The sequence below is a fragment of the Malurus melanocephalus genome, unplaced genomic scaffold (assembly GCF_030028575.1).
Source record: "Malurus melanocephalus ecotype Western Australia unplaced genomic scaffold, MMel_1.1 scaffold_98, whole genome shotgun sequence".
NCBI classification, from domain to species: domain Eukaryota; kingdom Metazoa; phylum Chordata; class Aves; order Passeriformes; family Maluridae; genus Malurus; species Malurus melanocephalus.
Genome location: NW_026623330.1, coordinates 1,643,474 through 1,665,885, shown reverse-complemented (window position 1 = coordinate 1,665,885; position 22,412 = coordinate 1,643,474). Strand labels below are relative to the sequence as shown.

Sequence of the window (22,412 nt, the reverse complement as noted above, 5' to 3'; positions counted from 1 at the left end):
ACAAAAAATCATGTAGAAAGAATCCTATGTTTAATATAATATTAAATACTTTTGTCAAACTATTTCAGAAGTATTGAATGTTGGTTCCAAAGYGCACTACAAGACCCCAGAAATGAACAATCATCACATTAGGAAAAATCTAGAATAATCTAGAAACATGTTAAGTATGTGAAAAGTAGCTTTATATTTTGCTTTTCTGTTCAGTTTAGCACCAGCCAGGTAATGTTGCAATATTTGCAAACCATCAGCCATTTTCTTTATATACTTGATTTGAGAAAAGGATAATGACCTGGCTATGTGAATTTGTAACAGATTGGAACTTTAATAGTATGACTAGCATGACCTTCAATTACAAAGGCTGATTTTTCTTCCTTTTTTTTTTTTTTTTTTAATACAGGAATCAGGACACCTGGAATGTCTTTGGGGCGTGTGTGAATTTACATAACCATTACAAAGTAACTTTTTAACTGTTGCAGTGCAATATAAGGCCATAAAATCATAGACATATTGTGCCYCTGTTTTGCAGTAAATGAAGTTTAGACTTTGTTTCAAATTCTCTTCTTTTTGAAGTAGTGGCGAAGGATTGAATCAATGCTTTCTCTTGTGCTCTGTGCTGTGAAGGAGGTTGGTGTCTAACATTTGCTAGTTTTGTGTTAAACAGCTGATGGCACAGGCAACAGGCACAGCCCTGGCCAAGGAAGGTCCTGATCCCAGGACTCCTCTGCTCCCCGTTGAAGTGACACTGGAACAGCAGTGCCACCACTGCAGGAAGCATTGGAAATTTCCACCTGGAAGAACCCGGCACTTAAAACACCTTGGGAGGAAGAAGTGAATCCACACATTTTATGGGAAGAAAGCTTTGAGAACCACAAAGCTTAAAAAAAGCAGCTGCATGGCCCAGGCTTGAATTAACGAAGCTCAAGCTCTAAGCTCTGTCAGGATGGGACCACTCCAGACGCGGTTACATTTCGGCTCTGTGCAGCTGCAGAGAGGGAACTTCCCGGGCTGTGAAAAAGCCACATTATGAACTCAGCAAAACACAGGTCACCTTCTCATCCCACGCTGGGGTCCTGATCCATAGCTGGATCCTCATCTCTGAGTACCCACATGATGATATTCCACAGGTTACCTCAGCAGGAAGAAGCCAGAGCAGTGACATGACCAACGAGTGGAGTATTAGTAAGGTTGTTAGTAAGAGTAGGTGTGTGGTGTATTAGCTCAGCATTCTAAGGTAACCCTGACTGTGGCAACCTTGGTATTTTTCCTGGCAACTCTTCCACCTTGATACCCCTCTGGCCCTGCAGGAAGCTGCCCCTGACTTCGATGGAGCACCCCTCAAGGGAAATGTATTGCAGTGCTGGGAAAACTCTGGAAAGAGTCACCTTTCCTGCAGGGWGGGAGTTAAATTAGGCCACGTCGCATGGATGCAAGGCATTTGTATTTTTTTTTMWTTTATTTTATTATTATTCTGAGAATGGCAGTTCACAGAACCCGACTGCTGATTTCTACACAGTGCAGATAAGAACTGAATTGGTCCAAAGTTTAACAGTTTCCAGGGCTGGTGTGTCACACCCTGTCCGTGGGGAATACTGCCCTGGATCAGAGGCACTCCTGAGTGCGACCACACATATCAGCCAATTCTCCTGCCATGTCTTCTCCYATTTGTACCCTTGATTTTTCCCTTCTAACTCCCCACACAACTTCTCTGTCATCCTCTYCTCTCCACCTTGGCCATTCCCTTGCATTCTTCCCGACCCTTCTTCCCAGGACACGGCCATTCTCCACATCCTTCCCGATCCCCATCTCCCTCAGAACACCGCCATTCTCCTACCCTTCCCGATCCCCCTCAGAACATCTCCCTCAGAACACGGCCATTCTCCCATAGTTCCCGATCCCCATCTCCCCCAGAACACGGCCATTCCCGATCCCCATCTCCTCAGAACACGGCCATTCCCGATCCCCATCTCCTCAGAACACGGCCATTCCCGATCCCCATCTCCTCAGAACACGGCCATTCCCCCCGCACCGTTCCCGATCCCACCTCCCTCAGAACACGGCCATCCCCCATGGTTCCCGATCCCATCTCCCTCAGAACACGGCCATTCCCGATCCCATCTCCTCAGAACACGGCCATTCCCGATCCCATCTCCTCAGAACACGGCCATTCCCGATCCCATCTCCTCAGAACACGGCCATTCCCGATCCCCATCTCCTCAGAACACGGCCATTCCCGATCCCATCTCCTCAGAACACGGCCATTCCCCCACTGTCGTTCCCGATCCCATCTCCCCTAGAACACGGCCATTCCCCCGTTTTCCCCGGCCGGCACACCGCCGCCGCCGCCGCCACCTGACGCCGTTCCCCCCCCAGGCTCCGGGCCCGAGGCGGGGCGCGGGGGGCGGGCAGGGCCTCCCCGGGGCAGGAGGGAGGGACGGAGCAGAGGAGCCGAGCCGAGCCCGCCGCCAGTCCTTCCGTCCGTGCGGCTCCGTCCCGGCTTTGTTGTGCTCGGGYCCGGGGGCGGGGAAGCGGAGGGAAGCGGAGGGAAGCGGGGAAGGCTCCGCTCCTCCTCCGCGGCCCCGGCCCCGCTCATGGCGACGCTGGGCACATCCGGGCCTCTCCTCCTTCTCCTCCTCCTCCGGCGGCCGCCGCTGCCCTGAGCGCCCGGCCCGGCTCCATTCGCGCCTCCCCCGAGCCCTTGGCGGAGCAGCGGCGGGGGAGCCCCGGCCGGGGCCATGTCCAACCCGGGGGCCCGGCGGAACGGGCCCGTCAAGCTGCGGCTGACAGGTGAGGCTGGGCCGGGGGCGCGGGGCCAGCCCGGCCGGGGGGCGGGAGCGGCTCCTCCGGGTGTCGTTGAGGTTGAACCTGGGGCCGGAGCGGCCCCTCAGGCCTCGCAGGGAAGGGGAGGCGAGGTTTCCCTTCCTTCGGTTCCCCTCGGCCTCGGGCTCGGCGTGTCCGGGCTCCGCCGCCCGCCCGGCCCGGGCCCCGCAGYCGCCTGGGCGAACTTCAACCACCGCACCCCAACTTTGGGGTTCATTTTCCCTTCGTTTTCTCGGTGGAAACTCGAAAGAAACTGTCACACTCTGTGYTTTGATCTCTTTGTTTGTTTATTGTTGTTGTTTAGTTGGATTTTCAAAGCGATTTTCTCAGCTAAGACTGTTGGGCACTGGAGAGGCTCCCCAGGGCAGTGGTCACAGCCCCAAGGCTGCCAGAGCTTAGAGAGTCTTTGCACAACGCTCCCAGGGACAGGGAGGGATTTTGGGGTGTCCTGTGCAGCCTCGATGATCCTCATGGGTCCCTTCCAACCCRGCATATTCCACGATTCTRTGATTGTTCACAGTTCTTGGRTGAAGTGCCTTGAGCTGCCCTCCTCCAGAAGACCACTTGACCTCTGGTATTTTAAAATACCATAAAAACGGTTCACCTGCATGCTGGGAAGGGAAACAGTCTGGTTTAAAATACTTAAAACTATATCCTTTTCCGTATAACAACCCAGGTAGATATGTTTAGAGGAARAAAGTATTGGAAGTTCTGCTAGAGCTTTCTTAAAAAAAATTACAGGACACTTTGAACTAGCTCTTTTCTTCAAAGCATTGTAAGTCCTCCAGCACATAAATGATCTTGTGAGTCCTGAAGCATCAGTACWGGAAGGTAAGCTATTAGAAAAKAATCGCTTTTCACTCTAAATACTCATCTCTACATGTAGTGTACCCAACTAGCTTGAAAAAKAAATGTTTTAAGAAATGTTAAAAGAGTTGTTACATKTACTTTAGGTGCATGAGAAATATCTCCAGTTTAATGCCTAATAAAGAGAGATGTTTTCATACTGATTTTTCCAACGATGTTATTTTTACAGGAAAAGTAAAATGTATCTGCTTATGTTTTACTTTGGAAATACTCGGACTAGATTTGTAATCTAGTTTTCATGGAGATTTGTATGTGTCTCTATATTACACTTGGAAATAGAACTCCTAAAATGAGCGTAGCTGGGACTGCTACATGGAACAGTGCTGCCTTGTTTTTACAGAGTGTTTTGTAGCTTTCTCCTCAGGTTATTGCTGTGTTGATGCAGTGCTTTAATACTTTCTTCCCTGAGCAATTAGTGCTCAGACTTGCTTATCTTTGAAACATTAAAAATGGTCTGTGGCCTTATTTGAAAGCATGGAAAATACTGTCTAGGGAGTTGTCTTTCTCACCTCTGTGTTTTGTGTTCAAATTTGTTTAATATTTTATTTTTATTGAGGATTAAGCATATCATGAAATCGTGCCTGTGACAATATCAGTGTGTTGAGGGAAGTGTGATTGTGACYAGGCTCAAACAGGCTGTGGTTTTACACACTATGGTCAGCCCCCAAATGCAGCAGGTACAACCTTAAAGAATGTGTTTGGGGTTTTTTGTCATCTCATATTTTAGGCAGGGAATGTGCAGAGCATGGGATGAAGACAAAATTGTCTTTTTCGGACTGTTCCAGGGCTAGCTGCTCTTGCAGTCACTGAGTACCAGTTCTGATATAGGAACATTGATCTGTTTCTCCAGTATTTTCTGCTTTAGGTAATTGTGAGTTGTTTCACATTTGTTGTAGGGAAGCTTTACATGTTTAAGGAAAACATTGAATTTTAATAATTCAGCTGACATGTTGTCAGTTCTTGCCTAGGAATARTTTTAAGTGTTCTGTGTGGTTTTGATTACCCTTTTTGATTGGAAAAGCAGTTTGAGGGCTCTTGAGTTCTGAAACTGTTTGGWATTAGAAGAATCTGTATATCCAGTGTTTTTAAGAGTTTATTCTCGAACTGACAAATGCTATTTAATCTTAATTTTCTTTGGCTCTATGAAACTAGCAGTCTTCTGTTTTGGCTTGAATGTTTATAGGATTAATTCTGCAATCATTGTTCAGTGCTTATCTTTTCTGTTCATTATCTCTAAATTAGATGGTATAGATTAAAAAATGGATTTCAAGAACTGGATTCAATTAGCAGTTTTTCAGGACATAAACATTAAAGGTTTAGATGGAAAACATTGTTTTGACTGACTGGATAAATGACAGGGTAATGTTTGATGTGAGTCCAAGAACTGATCTGGAGCTAGTGCCCAACTTCTCAGTCCATCTTGAGGAGCCAAATAAAATATTTAACCTAGGCCTCATTTTGCAAAAAAGGTTGACTCTTTGTTGGGACCTTAAGAAAGTTCTGAGAAATGTTTGGCATACCTTTACACTAAGTGTTTAACAGTTTATTTAGGTCTGGGTTCCATAACAGAGACAAACCACAGCGGTGGCATACTTCTAGTAAGTTTTTATTTAGTTTGCAGTGCATCTGTGTTATACATTTATTATAAAAGGTTATTCTTTTGCTCCAAGGTTTATCTGTTTGTTGCCAATGCCATTTGATTCTTTGGTGAAACATATGTTGATATGTTTCGGACAATTTTGGGCTAGAAAACCTCTGGATAATTGTTAAAATCCAAGTTTTATAGCTACTGATGATAAATGTAGCAGGAGGTRTAAATCCTTGTTTCTGATTAAAATGTAGGCAGTGTAATTTAAATCAGCTAAAATCTAGAATTGCACTAGTCTTCTGCAGAATTTATCTTAGCAGCTTGTGATAACAATGTCCAGGGAAGTGTAAGGAAAGTTTCTTCAACTCTCACATATTTACCACCATTTGATCTAGTCCTGTCCTGAGTACGTCCGAGTTCTACCAAAGCTGCAAGTGCAGTTGTCCCCTTCCATTCTTGGTGTGATTTTTCTCAGTGTTGTGCTGAATTTAGGGATTTGTAAATACACTTCATGGTTGGACAGAATGTGCTATGATKTCTTCCACCCCTGTGTTGAACTGTGTTGATCTTACATTCTTCAGAAAACTGGGCAATGACCACTGCTTTCAGTAAATATTTTATGTCCTAATTTGTGAATTATCTAGGGTTGAAATAGCTRTATTTGACTGCTTTCACTTAGGAGATCAGTGACAGCTCTCTGAAGCCCATTACACTGTTTTGTCAAGGAGATAATTTCTAAAATCAACTTGAAGTCTGCAAAACTATGTGAGTATTAGAATATATTGAGTCAAGATTTAATGCAGAAGTTTATTTGGTTCATGTGTTGCAGGTAGTGTTTGTCTCAGAACTGTTAACAAGTAGAGAAACTTCCATAGCCACAAAGCACAGTTACACTGGGCTGGAAAAAGTGGTAATAAATATCCCACGGATAAAACTGGAATGAGCTGGAAGTTTTGCTGGTGCAGAATCAGATGTAGGCCTGAGGAGTTGTTGGATTTGTTTTTCCTMCTTCTTAATGCTTCCAGCTTTCCTGCAGGGTTTGCTGATTAGGGAAATAAAAGCACTGGGTGTTGTGTTGTGGAAAATGGATCAGCATCTCATGTGCTGTCCCTCTCTCTCCTCTCTTGCTGCTTTACTGTTTGTACAACCCTCACAATAAAAAGGTGGGATTGTACTGTAAAGTTAGTGTTGAAGGAAGAAAGTGCTACTGTTTTATCAGACCATAAAAACTCCTGTTGGGATGTTCATAATATTTCTCGAGAAACAGGTATATTATTTAGAAAAAGCCAGAGTATTCCTGAGCTTTGCAAAACAATGTGGAATCTTCAAACTTGTTTATTGCAGTGGATAAATACGAGTGTTAAATTAATACAGTTGAAGACAGTGGTTAACCTGAATTCTAAATTTTCCATCAGCAGTGGTGGAAGAAGGACTGAAGTTTATGAGTAGCAGAGCCTCCCTGTGGGAACATCATTCTGATCAATCAATTGATAAAGTAGCTCCCTGTATTTTTCTGCAGCAAGGCAGTGGTTTTAGAGTTGACTGAAATCGTAGTGCCATTTTAGGTCAGTTTAAAATCTGAGTGCTGTTTCTTTTTTCTCTTTGTAGTCCCTGGCTTCACTTTCTGGGCCCTCCCTTGTATTGACTCCAGCAACTGTGTAGCTATGGGATGAGCTGAAAGCTAATCCTACCAGGAAAAAAATGGTTTTTTGTACTGAAGGAGAGGGATGSAGAGAAGAAGCTGAAAAGAGGGCARGACTGCCTCTCTCTTACCAGCAGCCTGTAGTTAGATAGGCTTTGGTCAACAATAAAACAATAGGGCTCCTTCATGTAAGGTATATTTGACTTAAGTACTAGTTTTTGTAAGCCGCGTGTCATTAAGAAATCCAAATCAATAAATTACATAGTAGGTGGATTAAACTGATGCAGTCATAACAAAGTCAATAGACATGTCTAATCAGATGTACAGGGAATGATGGCTGCTTTGCCCTCAATATTTTCATCAARCTATGAAGTGTGTGTGTAAATACATGCTTTTTTATATACACAGTATATAGTTATAGGTATTTATATACATATAAATCTGTTGTGGATCACACAGATGCCAAAGAATTGTAATAAACAACTGAGCAGCTGTATGGAGCAGTTTCAGCTGTTTGTTTCTATGAGTTCAGCTTGTAGGACAAAGTTTTATTCATCTGGGTATAAAATTAAGTGTCTGTGTTCAAGAGTACATAGTGGGGTATCATGGCAAACAAAAAAAAAAGACCAGAAAGGATTTGGGGGAGGAAATTGTAGTAGGAAAACGGTTATATGGGCGCTTCAATTAAAAGATTGAAATTCAGTTAAAAAAACTCACTATTCACCTTTGGCTGTACAATCAGGAGACCAGCACATAGAAGCTGATAGAGGRTTTACATGTGTAGGTAACATATGGGGCATATGTGGGAGACATATGGGAAAGCTGCAGGCAGTCCTAATGGTAATGTTTAAAAAACTTAAACTATTGTGGGGGAAAAAAGAAAAGAAGTCCTGGGGGTGGAAAATCAGTGAGTAATGTTTAGAATTGTACTTTTCAGTTAAGTTTAAAGAGTTTACACTGTCCCATAATGTCTGCATAGCTGAACAAAGCTGAGAAACTCATCTAGTGGTGACAAATTATATTCTGTTTTCTGTGTTAATCACACAGAAAAATCTGATCAGGYCCCAGATGAAAACATTTTATCTTTGTGTCCGTAAGGTGAATGGGTAGATCCCTGAAAGAAGGCAGCTTTTAATGTTTTGTTCTGGTTTAGCTCATGGCCTTTGAAATGCTTCCTTGCCTTGCCATCTTAGTGAGAATGACATCTCCCCACCGGGCCAGACCTTTCTTGCAGTATTTAAAAAAGGGTGGATGATTTCTTTGGGTGTCTTCCCTGCTCTCCTCACAGCAGTGACGTGAGCTGGCTCCTGACTTGGCTGAGTGGCACAAGTGCATTGCTGCACAGGCTGTTATGTATTTGCTTTAAYGTGTAAAATGTAAATGCTCATCACACGTGCAGGGCTGAGATCATTCCAGTGACTCTTGAGAGGTGGGAAATATTCAGTGATGTCAGGGTGATGTCAGGAATATTCAGTSATGTGTAAAAGTAGGTGCTGTGTGTGTCTGCTGTTAGCAAAGCATGTTCCTGTTTGGGGAAGATGCTCAAAATCTTGAGGGACATTTGTCAATAATATATTCAAGGAAGCAAATTGTTGACTTTTTCTTGCTGCTTAATCTTTAAGTACTTCCAGTGAAAGCATAGATAAGATTGCTTGTAACGTTAAAGAAATCTTTGTCTGTTGATAACAAAGCTCAGGRCAAAACTGGCTGAGCATTATCATCTGAGTTTAAGGGGAGACTGATGCAGGATGGAGAGTAGACATGGCCAAGATCATAAAAAGGATAAACCAAGTAGAGCTGGGATTTAGAGCCACTATCTTTTGACTTTCTGCCCATGAACATTGTTTCTTTTGAGTTCAAATCCACAGAATGGTTCTGTTTTGGGCCTTCTGAGACTCTGCAGTTGAGGTGATTTAGGTTCAGTTATCTCTCACATGCCCCATTTGTTTTGCACTGTCAGCTGAATTTTAGCATCCTGCAGAGTCTTGGGAATTGCTTTTTTTTTTCCACTTTAAAATAATTTTTTTGCTGTTGCTCTAACAGATTGGACCAGGAGGRCTGGTATCCCCAGGAATGAGTAACATATTGGTTTTGATGAAGTGTTACTCACATTTTCAAACTTCTGAAAGTGAAAGAAAAAGTAGCAGTATGTGAGTTTCTGGGCTGTAGGCTGTTGGTAATTTTCTGGAATGAATCTTGGCCAGTGAGTATTTAACCCAGCTTACAAGGCTTGTTTTCTTGGAGAAAAGGAGAGTCACTCCATGGCTGTGGGATTGTCAGTGGAACGGCTTCAATGCATCCTTTCTGCAACCAGTTCATTTGAGTTGTTTCAAATATGCAGAGAATGTCCAGGCTGTGTAATTTACAGGTCACAGTAAAACTGTGTACCCAGATTCTGCCATTCATGCTTAAATCAGCGTGTGTGGTGCCACATCTTGCCACAAACACTGCAGTGACCATGCCTTAGTAAAGCTTTCCAACCCACAGCACCCATTTTTGGGATGCACGTGTCCCTCTGCTCCATCCTGTGCTGTCACATGGGGTGGGCTGAGGAATATATCCAMGTTAAAATCCAACTCTTTTTGTCATTCCCCCTTTTCACTGGGTATAGGGAAGGACTGTGGAGGGTTGATGTGTAAATGAGTGGTGGCTTCAGGCAGGTTCACAGAGCAGCAGGCTCTTGGTGGCATTTTCATTCTGCCTTGACCCAGATTTTAACATTAGTGATGGAGTTAAATGGAGTAATAACTAATTATATCTGTCATGATGCTTCTTTTTAACATGCTTAACCATTTGATTTGGAGTTTATATATAGATGCATGCATTAATTCAATTATAGATGCAGTTGTGCTTATATTTAATTGGAGGTGGAATCTGTGTTGGCAATACTTAGAGGCATTTTCTGAAAACTTGAATCAACTTGGAGATTTCTTCCTAAGACAGATAAAGACCAGGCTGTGCACTTTTAAAATTATGTATGGTAAAGCTCCTGCTTTGTGCATATTGTAGGGCATGAGGAAAGTGGATGTAGCATACTTAGTAATTTGCTGTTTCATTTTAGTAAAAGGCAATCTAGTAAATGCAGGCATTTTTTTGAGAAAAAAAAATTTAAAATGTACTAAAATTAATTTTATTATCAGTGAGGGAGGAAAGATATATCTGGGTTAGAGTACTACGAACATGGCTTGTTAAAAAAATAAAAATCATTAAGCTTGCAAAGGAGCTAAACATGTCTGAATAAAATTCATAGMATTACATTCATGCTGAACTGCCTGGGATTAGAAATTCATGGCATTAATTGTACCAGCATTTAGGTATCCTCACGACAAATAGTTCATCAATTTGACTCTTAACAGAAAATGTTCACCTTGTTATGAAATTATTTATTTATAATATGTATAAATATTTATTTTCAGTGAAGGTTTTCCCATTCTTTTCCTGGGTGGATTTAATTAAATAGTTTATAGCTCTGTATAGAAGACTGTGCCCAGGAYTAAATGAGTAATGGCATTGTAATGAGTAAGCATTGTGCTCAGGTGTAGTAATGTTAAGGTGTCCTGTTTTTTGTTTAGCAGCAAAATAAGTACTTCTGTCTTAATTTATAAAAGGGGACATCAGATGTGATGTAAGGAACTTTGTAGGATGGAGCTGATGTGTAAAGAAATGTAAAGAAATGTGCATGTCATGATGCTGAGTACAGCACTGAGCCAGGCTGTAATGGTTCAATGAGTGCACTGCCTGTGGAAATCTGAAGATACTGAGCATTTCTCTTCATGGTGATAATACAAATGTATATATTTTAAAGGACACAAAATAGCTGCTGCTAAGTACTCCATTTAAATGGACCTGAAGGATCTCATCCTCSCATCTTCTGGAGAGCACTTGCTCAGCAGTACCAATTAGAAAATTAAAAGTTACCTTTTTAAGCCTGGGTGCACAGTATATGACACATAAATTGACCAAATTATAAGGAAGGGTATAATGCAGGATAAAGCAGAAWTTTTCTACTTTGGTTTAGAGAATTGTAGTAGAAAGTGCAAAAATATTTTGAACTGCTCTTGCAGAAGGTTCTTGCTAACTGAAGGTTGTGAACAACCATATAATGTTTTTGTGCCATTGTTCATAATTTCAAGTGGGTCRTGTGTGTGGCATTTCTAAGTTAGCATTTCTAACTTGCAGTTCTCAGTGCTTGGGAAGCACARGGTGTTGGTGAACAGAATCTTTAAAGGTGTATATATCACAAACTGTTACCATCAACCCTTGGTCAAGGATGGATGTTTGGAATGGGGAAGAGCAGCTGTTTTCCTCTCTTCAAGCTTATTAATATTGCTGCACAGGGAAAGTGCCCCTGGTTTCTTACAGAAGAAAATGCTGCCTGTAAATTCCAGGTGCCACGCTATAATTCCAATTTGCCTTAAATAGTTTTAAATCATACTTTTGTTTTAAAGTCAAAGGGTTTAAATCTTTGTGATTGTACTAATGTGAGGGGAGCAAGATTTATCCTGAAATTGTGCTGTCATGAAACACTGTGACCCTTTTGTGAACATATTTGGGATTTCTACTTAAGAACTGGCTCGAAAGATGATTTAAAATGTTGGCTTCTGCTTCCTACTGCAGCAGGAAAAGAGAAGGCCTTTAAGGAAAAAATGACTTAGAGTAATTTTCAGTAGTACGTGCGTCGTGCCTGGCTTGTCATAAAATATTTGTGTAGTCTTCTCTCCCTTCCTCAAGCAGTTCCCACAGTTCAGAGTGTTCTCTCTGTGGCTCTTATTGGGGGAGTAAAAGGAGGTTAAAAGTTYTGTAGTTCTATCTACAAGGATAGACAGGAAAGTTCATGGTTCCCCTCCCAAACAGCAAGTGGTGATTCTGCCTGGGGGGGGATCATATATATTTGTCTGTGTCTCACTTGCTTCTGTGGCCAGGGGATCATGAAGAAATTTCTGTTCATTTGTGAGATGTGAATGTGACATTGTGAATACGTGCCTCGGATTTCCTCATTACAATATTTATCATTTTTCCTGAAAGTTTCTTTCCTCTGGTGAATTGTTCATCCTGTAGAATCAGTCAGCTATTTCCTGTGTATCAGCATAATGTAACTTCATCTGCACTGGACAGGACTTTGGACCCATTCAAAAACTTTATATTTTTCATAAGTTTATTGAAATTTAGTAACCTCACTCTCTACATTTCTAGAGTTCTTTGCAGAGTGTTCCACACCTGCAGGTGCACTTGTTCTGCTYCCACCTCATGTCACTGCAGTGGAGTGCAGTGAATGCACAGGAAAATTGTCCCTGGTCACCCTGACCCTCGGAGTGTTCCTTTGTCCCTTCAGCACCGTGGGGTGTGGGAGCGCTGGGGCCTGCACTTGCTTCTACTTTGTGTCATTTGAACATGGGATTGCTTTGTCTGTCTGAACATCGTGGTCTTTTATTTGCCACCAGTGGAATTTTTAACTACAGCTGAAGTGGGAATACYGAGCTGGAGCTAATAATGTCAACTCCAGTTAGCGCTTCCCATTGTAGACACTGCTCCGTGCTGTTAGCAGCMGCCTAACACGGGCATTTTTCATGCTGAGGAGCTGAATCAGATCGAATTTATTTTGGGAAGATTCTGTTAAACTTCAGCCAGTTTCGAGAAGGATTAAAAATCCATTGCACATCTCTTAGAAATCCTTTGTTCTTGTGAACGCTTTATTCTTGGGCAGAGGCGCTGTCACACAGGGACACGGTAATAGGCAGGTGTGGCTTTATCAGGGTTGGTGCAGGTTTAGTGAGGGGACAGCAGGAGCTGAGCTCTGCCTCTTAATGCTGAATACAGCGTGCTCCTGGTGTGAAGAGAGGAACCTGTGGGATGCACAAGCTGAATGAAGGTGGAGGAGAACGGAGTGACCCAGAACACGGAGCTGTCTGGACAGATGAGCGGATGGTGGACACTGATTTTTGTCAGGATGAGGCATTGGGGATCTGTTGGTGCCTGGGCTSTGGTTCTGCAGCACTGAACATGGCACAGGGAGGCAGCCCAGAGTCTCCTGTTCCAGACCTTTCCACTCTTGCCCTTGTAACCAGGGAATGCTCTTGCTGCACGTGCGATGTKTGTTGGTGATCTGAGCGTTCCGTTGGGAAGAAGGGGTCATCTACAGCAGAGGGGCTTTATAGRAACTCAGGATGCATAACGTGCAAAGAATGTAAGTGGTTACAGTTGGAAAGAGGCCAGAAGTTGAAAAACAAACAGGAAAAAACACCCACCCCAAAATTTCTCCCATCTGTTCCTTCGYTCCACATGTTCATCACCTTGATCCTTTATAGAAGAAACAGGGAATTAAGGGCTGGCTTCTGAGTCGCCATGATTCAGARCATAATTCTAAAAAGGCTTGCAGATAAGATCAGGGTTACTCCTTATGTGTAGAACAAAAGGAATTCTTCAGCTTTTAGCAAACCTGAGTAGTTTTTTTAAAAGACCCTTGGTTCTAAGCGTATCTTGGTCACTTCATTAATGCTAATAGTTTCTGCTTTAAAAGGGTYAGAAAACTTGCTCTTAATTATAATTGAATTAAGTAGTTTTGAAGTTGCCTTGGCTAATTCACATGCCATATTTTCACAAAGGTTTTGGAGTTACATTTAATGTTTTTTTCAGAGAAGTGTTCTCTGCTATTGAGTTCATTGCATGAAAGATTTGAGCTTTTTTAACTGTGGTAAATATCAAGTGGACAGAGAAGGCTGTGAGCTATGGCAGTCATCATGTGTGCRCTGTGATGGATTCTGCATTCTTTGTGAATATTTCTCCATGGTAGAAGTCTGTCCTTTAATTTTACAGTTTATCCCCACTGGACCTGCACCAGAGCATCCTYTGTGCCAGGGGGTAGATTTGATACCCTGTGCTCTGCCAGTGTTGTGAAACACTTTGATCTTCTCTCAATGTGTGTGTTAAACACACATCAAGGAGCCTGCAGAAGAGTTTGACCAGTRAAGAAACAAACCACAAGTTACCTGTACTGGGCAGGAGCATCTCCAGCAGGAGACAGGCAGATGTGCCGTTTGAAGTTTCTTGCAGTGGTTTGTGACAGTGAGGAAAAGTTATGGGTGCATTCAGATGGATGATTTTTTTATTTTTCTAGTAAACTAAAAAGGAATGAACTGATACAATGTGAAACTCCAACACTGCATAACAGTGGTTCTCTTTTCCCCCCAATATTTGACACAAGGCCGAAACAAAGTCTGCTCCTATGGGACTTCTCTTCCAAAAAGCTGCTCATTTTCACACCTTCTTGAGCTTTGGGCAATTATAAAGTTACTAAATGCTTGATTTTATTCACCTGATTCCTATTATCATGATTTAAGGTCAGTGATAGSCTTGTTTGCTTCCCAGGTGGGTGTTCAGGATCTGTTTGGTTTTCAGGTATGTGCTGCATGCATCACTTTGTACTGAAATAAATACCTATTTATCAGCTTAATAGAAGAGTAGTTAAGAGTTTAAGAGGTGAAGTATGTCTTTGTTGTTGTAAGTCTATTAGATTCTTAAAAAATAGAGAACCATTTCCATCAGGGTGTTAACTACATTTCATAAAATAACCTTTTTCTAACAACATGTTTTGTTATTTGCACACATATGCACGTTTGGTTTGTTTTTATTTTAAGGGCATGCTTTCTTCATTTTATTTGGCTAGGGTTTTTTTTTTCTACTCTTTAATTGAAGTATTTACAATATAGTTATTTTTGTTATAGTGAACCATTTTATTGTTTCAGAAGTGAATGAATCATATATTCTGGGTTATTTTTTCCTGGCAAATATTTTTCTTTAATGGTTACTCAGGGCTAGCTTAAGTTGTACGGATGAATAATACTTGAAGTGCGGTGTCTGATTCATAATTTCAAATGTTACAATGAAAAACCTTGTGAAACTATATATATATATATGTATGTGTGTATATTTTTACTTTCAAGAGTGTTAGCTTCACAGGGGACTAGACTGGCTGTGTAGCAGGGCAATGAAATAATACTGCATCTTGAGTTCGTTGTTTGCTCTGACTCATCTCCATTTCCTAAAATCCCAAGATTTTGTTCTGTTTCTCAGCTTTCTGTCTTCTTCTCTGTCCCACCTGGAAGAGAAGGTGCTGGCTCTGCAGCTGAACTTCCAGACCTGTGTTCCCTTTGCAAGGGCAGGGTGTTTGCAATGGGGTGTTGGATGGATGAAGGGAGGGATTGGGGGAATCCTSTGCTACTCTACAAGGCAAACACAATTTTGCAAATTGAATTTTGGAAACAAATATAGCAGAAGGTGGTGTGGAACGTGCTCGTGGTCAATGAGTGTTCARTCACAGGTTCTGTCTGGCCTTCCAAGTCAGTCCCAGGTGGGAGAGTCCAGGTGCATTGCCTTGACTGCTCAGCATGAATTCAGCAGCCAGATTTGAATGATACAAAATGAGTGAGTGGCTCCACAGCCCCCTGAGAATGGAAGAGAGGAATGTCAATACTCCATATTTTGTTAGCCAAGTGTACATTCTCATATTTTTGTTGATTATACTGAGATTTAAAATATTTAGGAGAGTATCAAAAGAGCATCTGCTATGCAGGCATGTGAACAGTATGTGAAACCTGAAAAGAGCAGGTCTTCATTCTTTTTTGCATCTGTATAACTGATTTATGTARTCTGAAATGCAAAGACTTAAATTCTGGTAGATTTTGTTTAGGGATAAAACTATCAAACACAAGCGTTTTTTTCATGTTGCCAAGATTCACTGTAGGGAGGTTAAAAAACCTAAAAAAAACCAACAAAAGACYGAATGACMAAAAAAMCCCMAAACAATAAAACCCACCCTATTCTCCCCGTATTTTCTCTGCTGCCCCTGCCCTAGGCTTTATTTATAAACATCAAATATTTATAAACAGCAAGTAATGCACATTCTTTTACATGCACAAAGCCCTGGGAAGATGAGGAAATGTTTTAGTATGTGTGAGGCATTTAATACTTTCTTTTGCTCTGATTTATCTTTCAAAGAGCTGTGRAGGCCTGCCTAAAAAACTAGAATACATTCACTGTGATCTTACATTACCTTTGTTTAAAAGAGTGAAACCTCTACTGGTGGAACTCAAAAATTCATTGACAGAATGATTAGAACAATAAATATGACATAAAAAAATGTGGTTATTGGATAAACTGGTATGAGCCCAGCTGCTGAGGATAAATTGATTTTGCTGTTGCTTTAAATCTGTGATGTGTTGGTATTTTGGCAGAGTAAGAAAAACAAGGATATTAGAAATTAATTTACTGCCCTGGGATTAGTAAGGAGTGTTGTGTTTCTGTGACTGGGGCAGGACGGGCTGCTGGAGATGTGTCTGATAAACAGGACGAGGTCTAGTCTGACAGCTGGCAACAATAGCTTTTGCTCAAAGTCAGGTGTACTAAATTAGCAAATCTATTACAAGGCTACAGGAGAAATCTCACAGAAGACAAGCCTTGTAGGCAGAAGTGCTGCCAAATGGGAAATGATTCATCGTCTCTGAATGGGATGAGCACTGAGCAGAAGCAGTTTAAACCTCAGACTGCTTTGGCTCATAAACCACCAAATATGCGATTAACACTTTATCTTCTCCAATCCCGTGGTTTTTGTTGTCTCCTGAAGAAMAGTCTGTATTTTGGAGCAAAATCTGTGAGATTGTTTGGTTGTTCTAATCTCTTTTGTACGTTTGGATGTATTTAGATTTTTTTTGGGTTTTAGCTAAAATGACAAAATGTGTGTGTGCACCCTAAAAAACACTCCTGCCTGTGCCCTTCAGCAACAGCACCTTTTAATGGGGACAGTTACATGGCAGGAGTGCAGGCACAATTCCTTGCACTGATTTAGTGTACTTTATTTGCTTATATTTAGTGAAAATACATGATTAGCTGGAGATGTAGTTTAATGTAGGATGCTRGTTGCAAGGTGATCACTGCATTTTRATTTTTAGTATTTTAAAAACTTACATCACTTTAACATTAGCGGTGCCATTCGTAGTCTACAATGCTGAAAGATAAACTGGAARTGTATTTGTGAATTCCTAAATTAAATTAATGCAGAAAGGAGGTACAGTTTACAAAGGTGGATGAAGCAATGTAAAGGGGAARAAGCCTGTGCCCTCTTTGTCTCCATATAACTGATCAGAGTTTTAGCATATCTCTGGTTCTTATTTTAGTATAAATTGTCATATTGGCTCTAAAATACATAAGTGATAGATAAACTAGAGGAATTAGGTCATTGGGAGGTGCTTAGTATTAAATAATTGAGATGTAAGAAGATAGTTGTGAGAGGAAAAAATATTGTACTTGGAAAGCTAATATATTTGTTTAGCAAATAATTCTGTTTGGGTGCCCTGGGGTAACACTCAATTAGCAGTTGAGATATCCAAGGAACAGTGTGTCTAGGAAATTCATGTAAGGATTGCTCTGGAAAGCTCAGCCTGCTCTTACCTTGCTTGTGCAGCCATATAAGAAATGGTGGAAATCAGAAGGGATATTTAACACTTTGTGAGCAGAACTGCAAGAGGCTGATGGCCTCTTGAATAAAAAACTGCAGGGACATGAGTCCATAGCTGTGTCCCCCCTAAATCCCCATCGTGTCCACTTGGACTGTCTGAAGTTCATAACTGGTGTTTGAGGGCARTGGAAATACTTGGCTGCTCCTTCCACTTGGAAGCCATTCCGCCTTTGTAGGAGCCGAGTAATGAAATGTTCTCTGACTTGTTGGGAATATTTGCGTGGATTTTTATCCATTTGCTGTACTGCTGGGAGTGTTGATGTACAGTGCTACACTTTCTGCATTTGTGTGATCAACTTTAGACTCTGCCTTTCAGTCTCACCTCCTTCCCATTATCTTTCTTAGTCTTCACTCTCTACTGCTTGATACGTTCTACTCTGTGTTCCTCTTTCTCAAAAAAATTCTTGCATTTTCACTTCTTGAGCATCATCTTCCCAAAAGATTTCTGAAGTCGTAGTTTAAATGGCATGGCAACATTCTTTGGCAAGATCCTTTATCTCCATGTCTTGGTGAAGTATTACATCTGAATCTCTTGGTSTTCTGTTTCTTTAAATTCCGTTTTATATTATTTCATACAGTACTAGATAAATTGTACTGATTTGACTAAATAATTTMAGCAACTTGTGTAAAACCAAAGTAAAATAAAAACAAGGCTTTACTGTAAGTTGCTTCAGTTGAAATAAATAGGATTGCTCATTCTATTGGCTCATCTCTGTTCAACAGCAACAGCTTCTTAAACTGTTTGGATTTGTCCTGTAGCACACATCTGTTTAAACAGAGAAACCAAACTGAATATTAAAGGACTGCAATAACTAAATCAGTTTATAAATGCTGTAGTCTGATGATGTAATAATCTCCAGGAGATGAGGCCTCGTGGATACGTGATGGGGGATAAGAYTGGACCGAGGTACACGAGAGCTTTAATGATGTTTGAATGGTGGCATTGGCTTGGTTTTCCATCARTGCTGCCTTTAAACAACTGGAATTTATTCCACTTAGATGAATCTGCATTTCTGCAGGTACAGACAGAATTCCATCACCAGAGGCATGAGCTTAGTAAGCAGGTAAAGGTGTGTATATAGTCCMCACATCTTCCTGCTGACCCTGCTTTATTGTTGGCAGAAGTCAATCTGTAAAGTTCCAGAGAGAGGCAACTTCCAGAAGTGAAAGCATTCCACTAAACCAATTTTCAAAAAAAAATTTAAATATAGGGACATTGTGCTTGAACATTTCAACTGTATTAAATAAGAAAAAGGCAGGAGCCACGTACTTTAAAGGAGACAGAATGTCTGAGGTTGTGGATATTGATGATAATGCAGGAATATGTAGGAGTACATCACTCATCTGTATTGCCCCATATTATATCATTTCAGTACATCAGGTGTAGTAATAAAACAAAATTGTGCTGAACTAGGAGTTTAGATTAAGGGAGATGCTTAACTAACGATTTTTGCTAGTGATAGTATCAAAATCATGACCCGCTTAAACTCTTTAMCATTGTTTTACTTATTAGAGGATTTTTTTTGTAAATTACTTAAATATATACCTGAAATGCCAGAATTCTTTTTTTTTCTCCCTAACAAAAGTTGTTGCTCGAGCTTTTGTCACGAGTTAGGAATTATTTCTTAAAAAGCATCTGACAATCCTTTTGTTAGTGCTGATAAAATCAATATTTACAGCATTTTGCTGGAGTGGCATGGGAATTACTCATGAAGGGTAAATTATGTCCATGCTTTTGAGGTTCTTTTTTTTTTTCTTCCTGGTTCTTTTCTGTCCACCTCTTCCCAGAAAAGCCCCGGCAGTAGCGGTGTTCCCCAAGGATCCTGTCTGCAGCAGAGTTTTGAGATTTCCTGTTTAAATCACAYGTGTGGCCATGGCCTGACAGCAATGGCAGCACAGCCTGGAACGCTGCTGGGATCCACAATTCCTGACATCCAGGAGTCTGACTTAGCTGCAGGTGCCTCTTGTCTGAGCCCTTTTTAAAATTCAGGGCATTTTTGTCCGGTTGGTAATTAGATCATGAATTTCTTTTGTTGTTGTCTGTACTACAGCTCATTCAGAGGGTGGAGAGTTTTACTGCAGTGAAACAAATCCAAGGGCTCTGCTCCTTGCTGGCACGTTTTACCCCAGCACGTTTTCAGAGGTGCACAAAATACATCAGACAGAGCTATCATTTATTTCTCCCGTTAGCTTTTTCCCCCCACTCCTGTTCCTCTCAAAACAAACTGAGAAATAGATGGGTGAATTTTCATGTTACTTTTTTTATTTACCCATCAGAGGAAAGATCCTATGCTCTCTTAAGTGTTTTGCAAGTTGATAATTTTGGATTAATTGCTTCTGTTTTGGTTATAAACTGACTGCTGGGATTGCAAACAAGTCTTGAAGGACTGAGGTAAGATTTTTAGCACAGTGATTCTAAGAGTTTGAGATAAGAGTAACCCCTTTTCTTTACCTGAGTTCTTAAAAACTATTTTTTCCCTGTATTTCTTAGATAATTGAATTAGAGTTTACTTCGCTCCCACTTGGATATAAAAACCACCTCTGCAGTTTGAGATTAGAGTAACATTACCAATATCAAGTAAAGTTCTTTTTTCTAATGGACTACGTTTTTAATACTGCAGGAAGGTAAAAAAAATTGAGACTCTTACAGCAAATATAACAGGAAAGCTGGAGAGTTCTTTTATCTTTTTGATGGATTTCTGTTTCCCACCCTGATTTTGTTCATTGGAATACAATTTTATACTTGTTACCCTCGTTAGAAACAGAAGGGGTAACTTTGAAATTGGTCTGAAAATTGATCTTTGCCTTTGTCTTTTAAAGTATTCTAATGGCGGTTAATCTAAAGCTGCGTTGTTTCCCCCGCTCCAGGTGACAGCACAGGTTTGAGTCTCTGTAAGTGGTGTCTGTATGASAACTCCATGGTGAAAAATAGGTGAGATGGGAGGGTTGGGCCATTTTGGAGGCAGGTGGAGAAGGGAAATGGAATTTGTAGTGTATGAAAGTTGCATGTTAGAAACATCCTGGCTGGTCCGAGAGGCTCCATCCACATTGAACCAGGAAATGCAAATATTCCCAATAGCCTTTGTTTTCTTTAAGTTTCCCATGTSTTACCTCTGCTCTTTTCTCAGAGCTGTGGCTGAAGCCCTGATTTACACAGAGCTCTGATGAGGATGGTTTATCTTGTATCACTCAGCTTTAATTTACACRTTTGGTACATAGCTAAAAAMAAGCAAACCAAACTGTTTTTGYATCTACTTAATTTAACTTGAATTAACATGAATCTTCATAAAATAGACTTGTAAACCTTCCTGGTAAGATTTGCAGTGCCTAGAGAGGGCTGCTATCTTCATTGCAAAAGTGGCAGCATAATTCCTTTGCTTTACCTCTTGAGAGGCGTATCAAATAAACGGGACACATGAATAGGGTGGGTGACGTGTGTGGCAGCGAGCCCATCGCCCAACGAATCTAGGAAACGTGAATGCATGAGCTGCTCCAAGGAAGAATTCAATGGTCTGGGGGTTTTTTGTGTTTTGTTTTACTTTTGGCTTGAAGTGGAGTGAGGGAGGAGAAGTGGAAAAGGAAGCCTTTTGTTTATAGTGAAACAATGCTGTGAAGTAGACATCATGATGTAAAAACAGGAGTCTAAACACGGCAAATCTCGGCAGGCTCCATCTGGCCGCGGCCACGAGCCACTCAGCCGTCCCCAGCACAGACTGCTGGAGTCTGGAGTCGCTGTCGTGTCGTCCTTCCCTTACGGGAATTTCAAATAGCCTTGGAGACTCTCTCCCAGAATTTTATTATTGCACGAGATGAATGATTTATTGGCTTAACTGTTTCTATCCAGTGATGCGTTGCATCTTTGTTCTTCTCTCTGATGAATGGTGTGATGTTTTCGTTTGGAATTTTAACTTCCATTCTACCTGCAATTTATATGGGTCTGGAATTTTAAATCTAGTCACAGCACAGCTTGTTCTTGGGGAGAACTTAGAGTGAATCTGTTGAACAGAAAATGTACTGGTTTTATGCTAGGTTCTGGCATATTTTGCAGTAGTTTAAATTGTATTTCATTATATATTTGTCACTTCTGGATATCCATATTGCTGTTTGGTGTTTGAGTGCTGGTCATTTTGGTTTTTTCTGTTTAGTCCCACAGGAATCATTCAGATTTGTTGAGTCACAGATTTTCTGACTGGCAGTGCTTATAATGTATGTGATCCTTGGAAATGGGTTTCACTTTACATGAACTGTATTAAGGATTTAGCATCTGGGTTGTGTTGAACTTACAGAAATGTGTTTATGGGACAATTTAGAATTGTAACAATTAGTAAAGGAAATTCTTGTTAAAAGTGCTTTTCTAATACTATGTTTATACTAATGCATATTCGAATAGAGTTTATTTTAAAGCTGTCTACCTTGTGTTTGGACATCAGTCTAGCAGTGATGCTTTTATATGTCACTTAGAATATTTTTTGCAGCCTGACATGTTAGTATTAAAGAGCACTCTAAAAATCCATTAGTACTTTGGAATTGTTCTAATGCAWATTCTTAGTAAAAGCTAGAATTGGTACATGATTCTAAGCTTGCATTCAGTTTAAACGAGAGAGAATCAGAAATTCATTTCCTCCCAGAATAAGCTGTAGATGTACCTGTGAGGCATCTGTGCCTGTTGAAGGACTCACCATCCCTTCCAAGTTGTCCTGGCTCCCATAACTCAGGAGCAGAAGGGATGATGTGATGCAGCTCCTAATTCACATCAGGAGAAGATCTCCAGGTGAAGCAGCCCAGTGATGGTGTTTGGGGTGTACCTGGCTGCTTCCCCTGCAGCTCTTCGTGCTGCAGAGCCAGGGATCCAGGGATGGTGGACAGTGATTGCCTTGGATTTCATCAAGGAGGCTGTGTCTGAAATCAGCATAAGCGTGTCCAGTATCTTTGGGTGAACTGGGCTTCCCTGTGCTGGCATATGGCACCTGCATCTTTGTGTGTTGCCC

General features: G+C 41.1%; 1 protein-coding gene across 1 annotated transcript in view; it reads left to right on the top strand.

The window, feature by feature from the left end:
• Positions 1–2,407: 2,407 nt before the first annotated feature.
• Positions 2,408–22,412, top strand: part of SMURF2 (SMAD specific E3 ubiquitin protein ligase 2) — a 56,068-nt gene continuing 36,063 nt past the window's right edge. Inside the window, exon 1 of the mRNA XM_057368880.1 lies at positions 2,408–2,784. Coding sequence (XP_057224863.1) covers positions 2,733–2,784 — 52 coding nt within the window. The 5' untranslated portion in view covers positions 2,408–2,732. The remainder of the gene's footprint in view (positions 2,785–22,412) is intronic.